Source organism: Aegilops tauschii, chromosome 5 (assembly GCF_002575655.3).
Source record: "Aegilops tauschii subsp. strangulata cultivar AL8/78 chromosome 5, Aet v6.0, whole genome shotgun sequence".
Classification (NCBI taxonomy): Eukaryota; Viridiplantae; Streptophyta; class Magnoliopsida; order Poales; family Poaceae; genus Aegilops; species Aegilops tauschii.
This window is the reverse complement of record NC_053039.3, coordinates 478,965,764-478,983,720: the sequence shown is the minus strand read 5'-3', so window position 1 is coordinate 478,983,720 and position 17,957 is coordinate 478,965,764. Positions and strand designations below refer to the sequence as shown.

General features: G+C 45.9%; 1 protein-coding gene and 2 non-coding genes across 3 annotated transcripts; 1 reads left to right on the top strand and 2 right to left on the bottom strand.

Annotated features, from left to right (window-relative positions):
- The first annotated feature begins 6,008 nt into the window (after positions 1 to 6,008).
- On the top strand, positions 6,009 to 10,805 carry LOC109755474 (protein NAR1). The gene is made up of 11 exons (XM_020314379.4): positions 6,009 to 6,237; positions 7,287 to 7,369; positions 7,462 to 7,615; positions 7,779 to 7,965; positions 8,101 to 8,227; positions 8,622 to 8,772; positions 8,852 to 8,901; positions 9,127 to 9,298; positions 9,392 to 9,518; positions 9,620 to 9,711; positions 10,327 to 10,805. Exons 1-11 carry the CDS (start codon positions 6,121 to 6,123, stop codon positions 10,477 to 10,479), a joined length of 1,413 nt encoding a protein of 470 aa, XP_020169968.1. The 5' UTR covers positions 6,009 to 6,120; the 3' UTR covers positions 10,480 to 10,805.
- Positions 10,806 to 11,339: 534 nt separating this feature from the next.
- TRNAK-UUU (transfer RNA lysine (anticodon UUU)) lies at positions 11,340 to 11,411 on the bottom strand. Its single transcript has one exon. It is a non-coding gene; the product is annotated as a tRNA-Lys (tRNA).
- A 1,123-nt stretch (positions 11,412 to 12,534) lies between these two features.
- TRNAK-UUU (transfer RNA lysine (anticodon UUU)) lies at positions 12,535 to 12,606 on the bottom strand. The gene has a single exon. It is a non-coding gene; the product is annotated as a tRNA-Lys (tRNA).
- Between the last annotated feature and the right edge of the window lie 5,351 nt (positions 12,607 to 17,957).

Genomic DNA, 17,957 nt, shown 5'->3' with positions numbered 1-17,957 from the left:
GTATCTGCTTGTGAAATATGCCCTGTTCGCGGATGCAAACTAATCTTATATTCCAAAACCAATAACATATCAAAGTATTATAAGGTGCAAACATTAAACTTAAACCACAATATAAAGATGAAACCGTTTATTTTTAATTCAAAGCACTGACCTCGGCTTCTTGATCGGAGCAACAAAACAGTGTATCTATTGATATTTTTGCCATACTCTGCTATGAACAAATAATAGTAAGAAAAACAGCATGGAAAAACAGGGTGCATTTTGCCAATGCATGAAGTGAGCAAAGAAAACAAAATCACATAGAGAAAAAGTCATAACATAGATGTGCGTGATAATTAATAAGTTAATAACTTAGCATCTTCAAATTTCAGTTGGTATATAATGACCTATTGAGAAGAGTACTTGTATCTAAGAGCATACTCCAAGTGAAAAGGCATCCCGATCCCGATGAAGTACATGCACAGTGGACATGTGCCTGGACGTGCAGCGTGGTAGCATAAGATGGTGCAAACTGCAGTGTGGGTAGTGGGAATTTTAGATTTTCTTTTGGCCAACGGGAAGCCGAAGATACTATCTTCGGCCCAGCTGGGCACTTTTCGGCCAACAGGAGGCTGAAGAGCCCACTTCGGCCAATGGTAGGCTGAAAAGTCCCTCTTCGGCCAACAGAAGGCCGACGGGGTCATAGTTTCGATTTTTATGCATTAGGGCCTATAATTTCTGAATTTGCTATAAAAATCATCATAGTATCAAAAAAATGGAATTTTAACTGCAAAGGCAGAATCTAAACAACATGCCACAGAGAAGCATGTCAAGAGTGGTATTTCAGCATCTCAAAGATGAATGTAAGCACACCGATGCTCACCTGATAAGCTGATGAGACCATCCAGAAGATGGACTCCCTGTGGAAGTGGCCTTTGCTGATCGGGCTTCTCGCTGCCCCGGACGGCTTCGGAGCAGAGCAGCAACACGCAAAAGAACTCAGTGGTTGTGCCTTGCTCGATGATCTAGGAGGTCCGGCCAAGGAACGGCTCCCCGGCCCGCATACCAACACTCATAGAAAAATCAAGAGGTGAGACGTACTGGCAAGCATGCGGGAGGAGGTTCGGAGGAGAGCGGCGCGGGTGGCCGGCAATGGAACGGCGGACCAGAAGCCAGCTTCCCATCACTCAGAGAAAAATTGGGGGCAAGGCGGACTTGACTCGATCGGCTATGTCTTCCTCGAAGATATGGCATCTCGGCAATTGAACCACGGCCCGACCTATGATCCAACAACCAGGGTGGCGTCGGAGGCGAGGCATACCGACGGTCTTGTGGGAGGAAGGCAACACTTAAACACAAAGGCGGTGTCCGCTCAGTTAAATCTAGCGATTCTTCAGGAGTTGTAGTGTAACTGAGGGATGGTAATGTGGGAGATTAATGCTGCAGTTTCATCTGCATTTGTAGCTATATTTGTGGAGGTGAAGAGATAACGACGGGGATGAGAGTCGCATCGTGGGGAAGATGAGTGTACGTGGGAACCTAACACGCATGGGCTACAGCCAAGCACCATATGTTGGCTTCAGGAGCCAGCCCAGCAGCGACAGGTCCAGCTCTAGCCCACATATGAATACTGGAGCGAGACAATGTGATCGAAGAATAGAGGCTGTCGAGAAGCAACGAATCGTTATTTTCTACTTAGCGGTGGCAAGTCTCTGTAAATTGCATAAAAACATGATCAGACGGCTGTAGGCTCCTGAACTATACTGCATCAACGGCTATAACAATTCGGGTGACGTGGCTTCATGAGGAGTCAGGAAAATCAGCTAGTGGGGTGCCCCTATTTAGATATAGAAGATGAGCGCCTTAATTACCCTTAGTTTCCATTAGGACCCCGCTATCAGGGGAGGGTAGGACAAAAGATGTCATGCAAGTTCTTACTGCAAGCACGTACAACTATATACAGAATACATGCCTATATATGATTGATGAATTTGAGCTATTATTTATCGCTCTAGGTTGTGTTTGTTACATAAAGAATGTCACCCAAATATCCATCGCCACTCCATGCCTACGCTTTTACAATATTGTCTTTGCTCAAGTTACTATTACTGTTGCTGTTACATTTTGAAAATTACTACTGTTACTGTCACTATTGCTACTACTGCTTCCATATTATTTTGCTACTAATAAATTGCTGCAATAAAGTTACTTCTCTGGTGTGGTTGAATTGAAAACTCAACTGCTAAGTCTTATAAGTATTTTTTGGCTCTCCTTGTGTCGAATAAATAAAATTGGGTGAAATACTACCCTCGAAGACTGTCGCAATCCCCTATACTTGTGGGTCATTAAGATGATATGAGAAGAATGGAATCTAATGATTACTTGGGATTTGGTGAGAATGCTACGAAAAGAGTTCCACCCACAGTGTTGGTTAGAAATTTATTTGAGCACACTGATAATAAATTTGAATGGATTGTTTGGGGAGTGGATGCTGGATTCCATAGACAATTTATTTAGGCATACCACTAGGAACCCCATAGAAGACGAAATAACTATTATGTATGAGGGATTTCTAGCAGATGAACCACCCCCACGAGATTTGAGTTCATGGATGTAAAAATCACTAAATGCATTCCTTTTGATTATTTATGTTTGTCCACCCAGGAAACTTGCTATAGAAAGTAAGGAACATGAACGGGAAATGGATGATGAAAAAACGTGGTCATTGTATCCTGACTAGCTAAAAGACATTAAAGAAGAGTGCTTGTTCGGAGGCAACCCAATATGTTTTTATTTTTTGTTCCAGTCAATATGGTTATTGCTACTGTAATGATCATACAGGTGACACTTGAGTATCCCCAAAGCCCGCCGTACGGTAAGAAGTGACTCTGAACTCTCATTTTCTAAGGAGCAAAATCACATGTTAACACTCTGTGTTATTACAATTGATTACAGACGATATTATCTCAACTCATAATAAACAAGTTTGGGTCGATTCAATACGATCATTCTTCCAACGTCATAATCTCAATGTTGCTTTAGGACTATTGTTACACTTAACGATATCTTAAGATCCGGAAAACATGATCATCAACAACACTTGAGCTAGTCTTAGACGCGAGACTAGGAACCTTCATTTTATCCGTTTATCATTTCACACGTACATATGAGTTTTCCACTGAATCACATATTCCATGATCATAACAGTTATAGATGAAATATAAACACTTAATTATGAATATGGAATTATAATAATACAATATTATTGCCTCTAGGGCATATTTCCTACAGTGAAGGATTCAGATAATCCCGTATACAATTCCCTTTGTCTGGCGATGTATCACTTGCCTAAGATTTGATCGTCGGTATCGCCATACCTAGTTCAATCTCGTTACCGGAAAGTCCTCTTTACTTGTTCTGTAATACAATATCCCCGTGACTAAACACATTATCACATTCTTACAAGCTACTTAGGATGTTGTATTACCGAGAGGGCCCAGAGATATCTCTATCACATGGAATGACAAATCTCAGTCTTGATCCATGCAACCCAACTAATATCTTCCAAAATAGCGGAAGAGCACATTTACGATCATCGAGTTACGAAGTGACGTTTGATACCTATAAAGCATTCTTCCGGTATTAGGAATTGGCATGATATCATGGTCTAAGTAATAGACACTTGACATTGAGAAAGTTGTAGCAAATAAACTAAGTGACACGATCAGATGCTAAGCTTTTGATTGGGTCTATCCATCACATCATTAACTCATGTCTATGGTTAGGAAACCTTAACCATCTTTAATCAACGAGCTAGTCTAGTAGAGGCTCACTAGGGGACACCGTGTTTGTTTATATATCCACACATGTATTTGAGTTTTCAGTTAATACAATTATAGCATGGAGAATAAACACTTATCGAGAACAAGGAAATATGATAATAACAACTTTACTATTGCCTCTAGGGCATATTTCCAACACCCGTCGTCCACGCCGCCACCAGAAGACGCTCGCCCCGCCACGGCGTCGACCACCACCTCCTATCCACCGCCGTCACCGTGAGCTCCCCGCGCTCGCACTCCCACCGGATTTCGTGGGCTGCGGGCTTCAGTCGGATCATAACACAGCGCCTTCCTCTGCCTCCTCCCCCATTCCTTGAAGCCCAACCTCGCTGGTAGCCTCCGCCATAGCCGCGACACTCGAGCTCGGCTCCACATGGCCTCCTCGAGCAGCCACGCTGATGCACTCCTCCTCAAACGGTTGAGGAAGAAGGGGGGAGAAGGGGGAGCCACGTACGGCGAAGAAGAGGTTGGGCGCCGATTAGCCGCGACCACCGGGGGGGAGATGATGGAGACACGAGAGGCATGAGCAGCTCTGCACGATGGAGCGCGGGTGGGTGAACGCGGTGCCGGCGGAGAAGAATCTCGCGCGGGGAGGTGGCCGGTGGGGGGGTGAGTGGGGAAAGAGATGGGATAAGGTCGGGCTGGTGGGGAGAAGAGAGCCGAGATATTTTGCGACGGGGTGGAATAACACCGAACGCCTCAGCAATCTCACGTGGTACACCAGAATGCATCAAGATCTATGCGGCAAATCCGATGATAGTCAATGGGATCCTTAAAAACCTAATGTTCGGAGTTTATCTTTCCGTAGTTATTTGTGCTCTCCCCAACTGTGCTCACCCATGGCTCAGTTTTTTGTTTTTGTTTTTTGAGATTCTCTCACCCATGGCTCATAGGCTCTTTTTTTTTGAGAAAAGGTTCATAGGCTCGTACTCTACGAAGCGACACTCGCAGGCCAGCATGCACGAGTTTGACCCCCGAAAAATCTGAGCCCAACCCACCTAATCCCGTACGCACTAGGGTTAGCTTCGTCCCCCCCTTCTCTCCTCTCCGCGACCTGTGCCGCCACCTCCCTCACCCTCCCGCGCCCTCTCCGGTGACTAAGCACCGCGTCGGACACGCCCTATTCCTCCCCTCCTTCCCCGCCGCCAGGCAGCTCGTCGTCTTCCCTGTTTGGCACCGCCAAGCACCAACGACACCCAGATCGGCCCCTCCCCAGGTCGCCGCCACCAAGCACCGCCGACGTTGCCCTAGTAGATCAACCCCACAACAGCTCGCCGCCGTCAAGCACCACCGGCGCCATCCCAGGCTCTCCCCACCCCAGATCGCCCCACTCTTGCCGTCGATTCCACCTTAAATCTAGTCAAACTTATATCTACAGAAACTTCATAAAATTTCCAATCTAATGCAAAAAGAATCAAATTAAAATACTAAAAATCCTAATTGATATGAATTTTCTAAAACAGTAGAGCCGGTGTTGGCCGAAGAGGGACTCTTTGGCCAACTGTTGGCCGAAAAGTCCTTTTTGGCCAGCGGTTGGCCGAAAAGTCCCTCTTCGGCCAATGGTAGGCCGAAAAGTCCCTCTTCAGCCAACAGGAGGCCGACAGGGTGATACTTTTGATTTTTCTGCATTAGGGTGTATAGTTTCCGAATTTGCTATAAAAATCGATCATAGTTTAAAAAAAAATCGAAAATCTGAGCGCCCCCCTTCTCTCCTCTCCGCGACCTGTGCCCCCACCTCCCTCACTCTCCCCCGCCCTCTCCGGCGACTGAGCATCGCGTCGGACGCCCCCTATTCCCCCCCCTTCTTCCCCGCCGCCGGTCAGCTCGTGGTCTTCCCTGTTCGGCACTACCAAGCACCAACGGCACCCAGATCGGCCCCGTCCCAGATCGCCGCCACCAAGCACCGGCGACATCGCCCTAGGATCAGCCCCGCAACATAACAGCTCGCCGCCGTCAAGCACCACCGGCGCCATCACAGCTCGCCCCGCCCCGCCCCAGATCGCCCCGCTCTTGCTGCCGATTCCACCGCAGGATACGCCTCGTTATTTGCACACAAAAAAACCTTGACTATTGATTATTTCGAAACAAATCTGTACAAATAGGCGGAACGAGGAGGGCCCACCAGTGAAGGCCAGGCCCACGGGGGTATAGTCGGCGGCCCGGTCCATCAAAGCAGCACGCAGAGGCCAAGAAGAAGAGCACGGATTGCCCATTGACCACTGCTCGCTCGGCTCGGCCTCATTCCACAGGCGGAAGCCAAGAGGGAATCCTCCTCCAAGCAACCCGTCGCCGGCCGGGGATGTCTTCCAGCAGGTTCTCGCCGGCGCTGCAGGCGTCGGACCTCAACGACTTCATCGCCCCCTCGCAGGACTGCGTCGTCTCCCTCAACAAGAACTCCGCCGCCAGCCGCCTCCCGGTACCCTGCCCTGCCGCCCCTTCTCCCCCCTTTTTTTTGGCCTTTGCCCTAGTATTTGGCTCTGGGGCTGGAGCTTTTGCCCCGCCCTGCTCTTCGTACCCGCCCCGCGCCATCCGCCTGCGGCTGCAGAGCACGCGGTCTGAGTTCCTTTTTGCTTTCGGATGGTGATGCGCCATTAATCCCCGCGGTATGATAATAAGACTACTAGAAAGGATGAGAAACGATGAGCGGGATTGAGCTTTCTGTCCTGCTGTTTGGTTATCTTCGGAATTGAGCTTAGGGCTTGTTCGGATATATTCCCATCGGATTCAGTTGGAATTCCAGTTCTAATCCCCTCCAGCCTGAAGGGGATTGAGTCGGGTTATACAAACATGCCCGTATTCATTCATAGCCTTGCCAGTCAGTGGTACCCTTCCATGGAAACTACTAGAATAATTAGGTCTTGAGTTCCACACCAAAGAGCCATGGTATTTTATTTTACTTCATTCATTCATTCATTCACAGCAAGCTCGTTTGAACCAAGCTAAAAGTTCAGCATGAGCTATTAGGCACAAACAGAATGGAAGACAAAGTGTGCATTGGTGCTCAACAAGATCATTGGTTTCTCCCAGCTTGTGGCATTGTGTAACAATCTTCAATAGCATCACTTCTTCAAATCATCAGCTAGGCAAATATGCTATGTGTGATGTTGGACATTGATCCTGGTGCTTCACTTGATGAAGTCCTGGTGCTTACGATTTCGTTCTTATTTACAACTTCCTGTGAGCTCAGCTTAGTATCAGGCGCCACACTTGTGTTGACTTATTAATCTGTCCTGTAAGGAAAGGGTACTATTGTACCTCAATGACCGGAACGATCTACCTGCTAAGTTTGACAACTTGGTCAAACCTCTGCCGAAGTTATAGATGCATTTCTGCATAACTAAACTAATCAATTGACTTCACATTAGCACAAACAGAACTTCATAAATTCATCTTTCTTGCACCTCACCTAACCCTTTTCCCTTCCACATGCAATTCCCATATATTCCTGACATTTCCATTTTACAGATTAAAAAAAAGCAAGTTGTGGTGAGTACAAAACCTCCAGAAGAATCGGTCAAGATTTCTCTCAAGGACTGTTTGGCTTGCAGGTTATTACCAATTTTGTTGCCCTCGCCTCAACTGTAAAAGTAGTGACCTGCCCAAATGTAAATAATGCTGACGGCTTCCTTTGATCTCATAGTGGTTGCATAACATCAGCAGAGACAGTTATGCTTGAGAAGCAAAGCTTGGATGACTTCGTTACTCGCATCAACTCTGGCAAAACCGTCATCGTATCTGTATCTCCCCAGTCAAGAGCATCATTAGCTGCATTATTTGGTCTTTCTCAGTCACAGGTATTTGTTTGTGCTTCACTTGACCACTACATAATCAAAATTGTCACCATAAACGGTGTTTTGTAATGTTTTCCGTAAATTAATGTCTTTCTGCTTTAGCTGAATGACAAGTGCTCTGTAAATAATGATAACAAAAGCAAAATGTAATTTTTGTTATCTTCAGGTTTTCCGAAAACTAACTGCCCTGTTCAAGTCGATGGGCGTGAAGGCAGTGTATGACACAAGTAGTAGTCGAGATCTGGCCCTAATTGAAGCATGCAATGAATTTGTTTCACGCTATAAGCTGAGTCAATTATCTAGTGACAAAGAAGTTGGAACCAGTCTTCCTGTGCTTTCATCTGCATGTCCAGGTAAAAACATTTACACAAAATATGTGTCACTTTTGCTACTATGCAGTTTCCTATATACCACTGATATTCCCTTACTAGTTAGTTAGCTATTTATATATCTTCTATAAATATATGTGAATCTCTTCCTCCTTACAGGCTGGATATGCTATGCTGAAAAGACCCTTGGTTCATATATTTTGCCCTACATCTCATCTGTAAAGAGTCCCCAACAAGTGATTGGTGCAGCTATCAAGCATCACATGGTTGAAAAACTTGGTCTCAAGTGAGTGATTTTCCCTAGTTCTAGATCTGAATATGTTATTTTCAGATCTTTGATCAGGCATGAGAAATTAGTACTTCCTCTTGTCCGAAATTGGAATCCTTTTTTACTTCACAAAGTTTTATCTTGTAGAAGTATAAGATCATGCAAGTATATTTCATGACAAACCGGGATATACAATTTTCTGGTGACCAGTCCAAATTATCTTGAGAGAGGCTTACAATTTTTTACGCTTTCTTGTGACCAAGTGTCTATGACATTAGATTTTTCCTGGTCTTTGCAATGTAATATCTCCATTTGCTGAATTGGATGACTATTTCAAATAAAAACCACGCTTATTATGAACTATCATTTTGTGATATTTTTGTTTGTAATCATACTTGAATGTATTGTGTAGGCCGTATGATGTTTATCATGTTACTGTGATGCCCTGTTATGATAAAAAACTTGAAGCTGTCCGGGGCGACTTTGTTTTCTCAGTGGAAGAAAAGGAAGTTACAGAGGTGGACTCGGTATTGACAACCGGTGAAGTGTTGGACTTGATACAGGTTACTAATTTATTTCCTGCAGTTGCTTGCATGTTTTGAAAAACTGCAAGACGCTTATATCACTTTCATGGTTGTGCAGTCCAAATCTGTCGACTTCAAGACAATGGAGGAATCTCCTTTGGACAGATTGTAAGCACCTTGTATGCATGATGTTCCGTCCCGCTGGATAAAATTCGGACGAAATTCAATGCGGAAATATATATTTATATGTTCTGTTCAACTAGTAAATCTAGAATTTAGCGAAGCTTTGATTTAGTTGACTGTCGAGAAAAAGAAAGATAAAAGTAATTTTATATGGTTACATTTATGCTTCATCTCCTCTGAGAATTCACGTGTACTTTCACTGCAACACAGATTAACAAATGTTGATGATGATGGTCATCTATATGGGGTTTCTGGTGGCTCGGGTGGTTATGCGGAAGCCATCTTTCGTTATGCAGCACGTGTGCTCTTTAATAGGGAAATAGAAGGCCCACTTGATTTCAAAGTCTTGCGAAATTCAGATTTCCGTGAAGTTACGTTGGAGGTAATTCATTGCCCCCATCCATCCCTAATTGGCCTCGAAAGCCACTCTTGCTGTGGCCTTCGCATCATTGTGTATACATGTTTATGCTAACAGGTGGAGGGCAGACCTGTTTTGAAGTTTGCCCTTTGTTACGGGTTCAGAAACCTACAGAACATTGTTCGGAAGGTTAAGATGGGAAAATGTGAATACCAGTTTATTGAAGTTATGGCTTGCCCTTCAGGTATTTCATTTATGACACTGCTGCACGGTCGCTTTCAATAACTTCTTTCTGAGCTTTAGGATCTAGATACCCTCTACTATACACTGATTATCGCTGTGCAGGTTGTCTGAATGGGGGAGGCCAAATAAAACCTGCTAAAGGCCAATCTCCCAAGGATCTCATCCAACAACTAGAGGGTGTATACATGCAAGATGTAAGTTCTAGCATGCTCACTACATTTCATGTTGGTTGTAGGGCCTTGCTTCTGTTCGCGATTTTAATTTTATATCCCTACTGACCCATTCAAGTTTTATGCCCCAATTCTCTGCTATACTTCTGCAGCTGAGCTGCAGGTTGTGTCCATTTTGGGCCCAGCATGCTACTGACACAGTACTTTTTACCATCCAAGAAAAAGAGAAAAGGATGTTGAACTCTTAGTGCCTATTAAACCTTCTCATTGTAGTTTTGGGAAGCCGTGCGTAATTTCTGAACTCACTAGCCATTGATTTTGTTCTATTATCCTGCTCCAGTTTGCTGACATTGTACATTCCCCTTAATTAAGTGGAAAACAATTACTCGAGTTGGTTCCTACTACCTCTGTGAACTAATATAAGACGTTTTATAGATCACTAACGTCTTATATTAGTTAGTAGTGATCTAAAACGTCTTATTTTAGTTAGTAGTGATCTAAATCGTCTTATATTAGTTTACAGAGGGAGTACTTCATAACTGTCACTTACCACAGAATCTTGCTGCCATCACCACAAGGTCGTTTTTACTTGATGCCAGTCATTATATGCTGCCACTAACTTTAGACCTTGTGAACCAGGTATCAATATCCAACCCCTTCGATAACCCGATCGCGAAAAGATTATACGATGATTGGCTCGTCCAACCCGGTTCAGACAATGCAAAGAGGTACTTGCACACGCAGTACCACCCCGTGGTGAAAAGCGTGACTTCGCAGCTGCAGAACTGGTGATGCTGGCGAAGATCGGTTCATCGTGTCGAGAATTCAGTCATATGGTCTCCTAAGAAACCAAGAGGGCACACTGCCGAAACATCGGCAACACAGAAGATACAGGCATCATCATGAAGGGATGTTTTGCCCGAGGGCGAAATGAGTTTTGCTAGGCCATAGGTTTTCCACCTGCTTATCTTGGTGATCTTGTGTAATGTTGCCTCACACGAGAGATAAACAAACAGCGACAGATAGTAAATTGTACTAGTAACATGTAAAGATGAACAAAATAGGTGGCGATCTTTTTCCCGCGTCAGGAAAACAGCAGTTGATCTCTGGTGATTTCATGCCGCGTTGTCCTGTGATGTCTTGTTCCTTGTTTGACACAATCCTCTGGCAGTACCATCTAACTTTTCAACGGCTTGCAACTACTACTTCCTCCGTTTCAAAATAGATGACTCAACTTTGTACTAACTTAGTATTATTGTGGGATTATTCATTTCCTGAAGGACAGCGAGAGCACTGCATTGCCTAGAGCACCACAATCATTGGTTGGTTATGAATCTTGGACACACCTGGCGTTGGCATTTATCTGATGGGACGAAGGCATCAAATTGGACTTTGCAGAGCGGATTAAGAATTATATTCAAAATCAAAAATAAAAAGGATGTACAGCAGACGAATTCCTCCCCATTGTGTCTCTGTTACGTGCGTGCAACGGGGATAGTGAGATCAGCTGGTTTCCAATCCAATATGATAAAATGCATCGGTCAAAATTATTTTTTTAGAGAAACTGTGAGATCAGCTGCATTTTCTTTCTTTTCCTTTTTAGTGTATCTTGATTTAGAGTTAATTTTGTTTAGCAGCGCAAAAAACATGAACGCCGACCGTGGGGATCGAACCCACGGCCACGTGGTTAAAAGCCACGCGCTCTACCACTGAGCTAGGTCGGCTCATTGGAAAAAAGCAGGAGATTATGCCTTTATTCCAGACCCACCACTCCCTTCGATGCTATAATATGGATCGAAGGAAGTAGTATACTAGTTCAAAAAGACATGATATATAATCCGGTGCCGCCGCACCGCACGATGACCTTGTAGAAAAATAGATGTCGATAAACAATTAAAATCTTTTCCCTCCGTTTTAAAATACTTGACTTTCATTTGTTCAAAAATGAATGTACCTATATACTAAAACATGCCTAAATACATCTATATTTTGACAAATGAAAGACATGTATTGTGAAACGGAGGGAGTAGTAACATGTAAAGATGAACAAGATAGGTGTCGATGTTTCTTTCATGCCACATTATCTTGTAATGTCTTTCTTCCATTTTTACCGTAAAGAAAAAATCTTCTTCCTTGTCTGGCACATTGTCCTGTGTGGCTGTGTTAGTGTACTATCATTTTAACTTTCCAACTTAATTGCTGCTTTATCGTGGAATTTTTTGTCTAAAGAAGAGCGAGCTCTGCATTACTCGGAACATTAATCATGTCTCATTATCCGACTTGCGCAGGACTGTCGTTGATATTTATGTGTTGGGGGGTGAAGACACCAACCAAATAGGGCTTTACAAAAGCGCATTAAAACTACCAACATTGTACATGAGACGAATTCCTTCCCCGTCGTGCTAATTTATATTTCCTTTGCAAAGCGTGTTATGTACACGCGACGAGAATTGTGAGATAGCTGATTTCCAATATGAGAAATTGCTTTGGTAAATGCAAAAATTCTATTTTTAGAGCAAATGTGAGATCAGCTGATTTACTCCGTTTTTATGTGGTGGTTTTTTTTAGGCAAAGAAGGATCATGCAAGATCCATACGAGGCCAAAACAAGGCTGAGAGCCTTCACATCTTCGGACTCTAGACAGACTGGCAGTACATATTTTGTCGTAAGAGACACATAAAAGGGAAATTAAAAACAAGCTAAGATGCAGCAAGGACAAAAGGGAAAGCCACCAGGTGAGATGTGGTGTGTTTGTTGGACACTCTATTTTCTGAATTTTCTGAAGTACTCCCTCTGTACATTTTATTTTGCACAGAAAAAAATAAGTACGGCACAACACAAAATGAGCGCCGACCGTGGGGAATGAAACCACGGCCACGTGGTTAAAAGCCACGCGCTCTACCACTAAGCTAGGTCGGCCTTCGAGTGAATTTAAATCAAAATACCGTGGAATTTAGTTTCCATATATAGTTTCAAGAAAACACTGCATGTCGATCCTGTGTTGTAATTCCCTCCGGCCAGTGCTACAAATCAACCGGATGATAATAAGCTAACATAAGCCGCCTCGTCAGCCGTCAGATCGCCCGACGCGTCGCCGTTAGATCGGGTCAACGCAAAAGTCGCACGCAACCGCTCGCCCTCAATCCAACCACGCCTCCTCTGCAGTGATGCTGCTCGCCGTCAATCCCACCTCACCGTGGCGCCTGCACCGGCGACATGATAGCACTGGAGCCACCGCCGGAGCTCCAACGCAGTAGCACCAGAGCCGCCCGCAGATCTCCAACGCGGCAGCACCGGAGCCGATGGAAAAAACAAGTTTCAACTCGACACCGACGATGCCCGTGGAAACTCCACTGTAGCTCCATGGCAGCACCGCGGCGTGAAGAAAAGCTCCATGCAGCACCATCGGCGTCCCGACGAATCTCCGTGCAGCCCCGGCCGCTCTCCATTGTAGCCGCGACGGAGCTCCATTGCAGCCCCGGCTGCCCTCCATTGCAGCAGCGGCGGAGCTCCATTGCAGCTCCAGCCGCGCTCCATTGCAGCCACCGGCGCGCGGCGTTCCGGCGAACCTCCATTGCAGCTCGAGCCGCACTCCATTGCAGCCGAGACCGGGCTCCATTGCAGCCACGGCGGGGCTCCATTGCAGCCGGAAGCGACCATTGCAGCCACCGGCGCGCTCCATTGGAGCCGCGGCGGGGCTCAGTTGCAGCCGGATGCGCTCGTTGCAGCCACCAGTGCGCTCCATTGCAACGCAGCCGACGACGGCGGATCAGCGACGCAGCATGTGGTAGCCATGGCGGGACGCGGGATGTGGCAGCCACGGCGGGAGGCAGCGGTGGTGCCTATCCTCTAGAGCTGAACGAGAAAAGGGGAAAAGAAAGGAACTGGCCGAGGGAGATGATAAGGCGGAGGGAGACGATAAGGTGGGACCGGTGAGACGGCCCCGCTGGAGATAGAGATAAGGAAAGGGAACGAGAGGCGGTGGGTGGGCCACCACGGGACGCGTGGCGCACGTACGAGGAGGTTTACGCGAGAGGAGAATCATCCGGCTTAAAACAAGCATTTTCCATTCCGTCCACGGATCGATCATATAAAAAACAACCAACACGTACACGCAAATAACTTGTAGCCAAGAGCCCTTGTTGTGCCCTTATTTTTGACACTCTATTGCTTTTCACTTTTCTTCTTCACGATACAATGATCTCGTGTGTACATATATATACACACGACCCAGCCCTATTGCTAACCTTGACCAAACCTATTCGCAAAAAAAAAAAAAAAAAAAAACCCTTGACCAAACCTATTCGGACTGAATATGAAACCACACGACCAGACATAGACGTAGGGAAGTACTACTGCTAACCGAAGCCTAAACTTGTTTTCTACAGTAATGTATAATCACACGGCAACATTGATCCTTTATGAAACTAGACTCAAACACGTAGACCGTTACCCTGTAAAAAAAAGAGCCTCAAACACGTAGACTACTGGGAAAGTGATGAACCAGCCGCCGCATCTCCTCTAGGGTTTAGACTGTCCGTCAACAACCGCCGCAATCTGCGGTGATCCTTCTTCACAAGGGCGGATGACGATTCTCTGCGAAGCCTGCGATATTGGTCAACCTGACGCAAGAACAGAGCACACAACAGATCTCCCTTTGCTTGCGCCCACCGACGAGGACGATGAAGCTAGCAACAAGCAGGCAGCCACTATTGATGGCAAAGAGCAGTCGACGTGCCACGCGGCCGCCCGCGACGCCGAGGACGACGACATCAAGCAGCCGCCGCCGCCGCCTCGTGAGAAAACCTACAGTGAAGGTGACGTGGTCGACTTTTTCAAAGCCCTACGTTTTTGCCGACCCGGGCCCTCGGTGGAGCTACTGGCCGTGTACCCACACTGCTTCCCCTTCGTCGGCGACATCATCGTCGCCGACGAGAACGGCGGCCAGTACGTCTACCACCAGGAGAAGGCGAGCCTCTTCACAACCTCGACCCCGAGGACAATCTGGTGCTCACGGGGCCATTCCAGACCATCTCGGGATTCGGCAGCGCTGTCATGACAATCAAGATCCCCGACCGAGACAGGCCTGGCATTTGCGACACCGCCGACCTATGGTTTGGCCCAAGTAACATGGAGAACGACAAGCACACGAAGACCGCCTCATCACGACACGTTATGGCCGCCACCTCGTCGTGTCATATGTCACGATGAGGGAAGGCCTGGAGATCAATGTTCGGGTCAGCATCCGCCTCTTTGGTGGCGGCGATGATGCATCACGCACCATGGACGTGAACGGTCAGATCACCGCGCATAACCGGGTCTTTGAGGACGACAGTGTGCTCCTCTTCTTCTATGCGGAGGAGGAGAAGGTGCAGCTCACCCCCTCCGCTGGCGGCGATGGCAGTGTGGACCTGCGGCAGATGCAGCGGTACAATGTTACGGTGCCCATCAATCCGCAGCCATTTCTTACGATTAAGGTGAGCTTGAAGGTGACAAGTCCGAGCAACGAGGGGGCTACCATCACCTTCGAGGGCGATGTCGAGTTCCCTCTTGACATGGCCCAACGTGTTCGGGCAATCCGCACGGAGCTCGGCGAGGTTCAAGTCCGTATCTCGTACAATTGAAACATGGAGAAGTGGAAGCATGAACCAAACAAGTATTTTGTGTGAGATGTCTCTTCGAGTTATACTACTACGAATAAGAGTAAAAATTTGTCTTCCTTTGCGAGTTGTGCTTTGTTCCTTTTTATGGTTGTTGTTAACTGATGGAAGCTTTTCTTGTATGTTAAAGTTGTTATAACAATATATGAAAATTTCTAATATCGCTGATTTGTTTGCCAAGAAAGAGAAAAGATCATGTGTTCCCCCTGCTCCTTAGTTCTAGAAATCCTATGATCGAAGGAGCCTCTCGTGCGCTTCATTCTCTCTGTTTGTAATGCTGAATTTTCCGCGTCTTCCAATTATTATTGGTCCAACTCTGCATTTGTGGAATCGTTCGTTTTGGAGAACAACCAACTCCGCATTCAGCTAGAATACCAATCCTTTGTTCATCATCATACAGCTGTCTTGGGACATTTATCTGATGCGGTTAATACACCAAATTTTCAGCTGCCCAAATATCGGTAACGCAGAAGATACTGGCATTGTTTTGCTTGATGAGTTTCAAATAAAATAAGACCAAATCTCATAGGTACCGATGGCTTGCAAGTACACGAGATTTAGTTGTAGCCATTTATAAACAACAGTACTGACCCCACAAGGAGCAAAGGAATTGGACTATCGTCCCTTGTAGGGACTTACAGAAATGTGCCTGCAAGCAAAGCAAAGTGAGGGCGGAAGTATAATGATTTTTAGTAGAGTGCAGATTATAAGTAAATAACGCAAAAGAACGTAAATGAGCGCAGTGGAACAAGTAAAGCGTCGGAACTCGGTAATCCGGAATTCCCATTGGTATGTGCCTATCGCAACATATGTCGTAGCATAGTCATAGCTGGACACTTGAGTCACACTGATGTTTGTGATTGGACAGATCTGAGTATAGAATACGTTCAACTCAAGGTAGACTTTGTACCACACACGTCACTACCATAGTTTCCCCGCATCGGGTTTCTCCGTGGATGCGGACTCGCTAAGTGTTATATGTTATTCCCTAATCAATTGCAAAGGCGCAGAATTGAGGATTTTACTGTCACCTCGAATTACCTAGACATCTTAACCTTTACAACAACAATAATATGCCTCGTTGCCTTACGGCGGAAATATTGAGTGGGGCCCCTTCACAACATTCGTGAAGGATATTAAACCAAACATTCAATAGAGAAACTCATATCCTTATTTAACATTTCATCCCCCATATATACCAAAGTTCATCCATATCCCCGGGAACAAGGGGGGCTACCCGCACATGGATACAACGAAAATTGTATGAATAGTGGTCGTAAACATGAATGGGACAAACGAGTAATACACGTTGTTGGTGTCTAAGAACCTGACATTGGGTTATATGTAGCAACCATTTGTGACTTCGGCCAGGGACTAAACGCGTTAGGTTCCCTAAGTCATCGACCGTTGGGGATGGGCGACAGAAAGCAAGCTACACAGGAGCTACCCAGATTTAGGCCACCATTGTGGTGTAATACCCTACTCCTACCTTAGCATGATATTGCTTTGTTTACTATGGATTGGTTACAGTGCCCCCCTTGTTGGGTTGCATCCCTCCTCTATTTATACCACCCTAGCTCTTCCCTCATCTCCAGGGAGGGTTGCCATTGGCGCAGCATAGACAAAGGAAAAGGTGAGGGCCGTCTGTACCGACCCGATGTGGCACAATTGCCCGTACCGAGATTTGGTAGCTGTCGGCGCTCCTATAGCTGAGTGCCGGGTAGGTGAATTTCAGTTGCCACTCTAGATTTGGGGAATGGCACGCCTCTTCGGAGCCCATAACCAGAAAGGAGGGGCTCGCTGCATCCCATCTTAGCTACTGACGAGGGTAGTAGTGGCAGGGTAGTGCACTTTTAATGCCTCTATTGTAGTCATACCAGGAAGCTATCTCCTTCATCTTGGCCAATAGATCTGTTGGGAAACATAGTAGAAAACAAAAAGAATTCGCGCCTACGATCAACCAAGATAAATATGAAGATGCATAAAGGCTTGGGATCACGATCGTTATCATCACCGAGTTGCAGCGGAAGAAGAACGTGTTGGTGTAGATCGTACTTGGAGTCCTCGAACCGTCCATGAACGATCCCTTGAACCAAAGACGGGATGAAAGCACAACTGCTCCCTGGGTGATTTTGGTAATTAATGCCAACATATCTCTTGTTGGACTAATAGTTTCACTAGTGTATTTCAGACAAGTCCAACAATGGCGTGGCAAGGACAAGAGGATGTGGAACCCCTTCAAAATGCTAAGGACAAATATTGGCAAAAGCTCAAGACTCTTCATCTTTATTTTAGTGATCCAAGATCACATTGAGTCCATAGGAAAGCCAATACTATTAAAAGGGGATGAGGTGTTGCTTAATGGCTTGCTTGCTCAAATGCTTAGTGATATTGCTCCAAAACCCTCAGCCACTTTCTCCATCCAAATATGTCAAAACCCTAAACCCCAACTCGGCCCCACCGATTCTTTCTACCCTGAACCACCGAGTTCATATGACATAGCCACAGCCAGAAACCCTAACAATTCAGTCTCACCGATACGGATCTCGGTCTCACCAAGATGGCTTTGCCAACTCTCTGTTGCATGTTGCAATTATTTCGGTCTCACCA

What these genes read in the sequence shown, in the direction of transcription:
- LOC109755474 (XM_020314379.4), top strand. Translation starts at nt 6,121, where the DNA reads ATGTCTTCCAGCAGGTTCTCGCCGGCGCTGCAGGCGTCGGACCTCAAC. An exon ending in CCGCCGCCAGCCGCCTCCCG is followed by an intron (nt 6,238 to 7,286) that starts GTACCCTGCCCT and finishes TCCATTTTACAG; the next exon opens with ATTAAAAAAAAGCAAGTTGT. An exon ending in AGGGTGTATACATGCAAGAT is followed by an intron (nt 9,712 to 10,326) that starts GTAAGTTCTAGC and finishes CTTGTGAACCAG; the next exon opens with GTATCAATATCCAACCCCTT.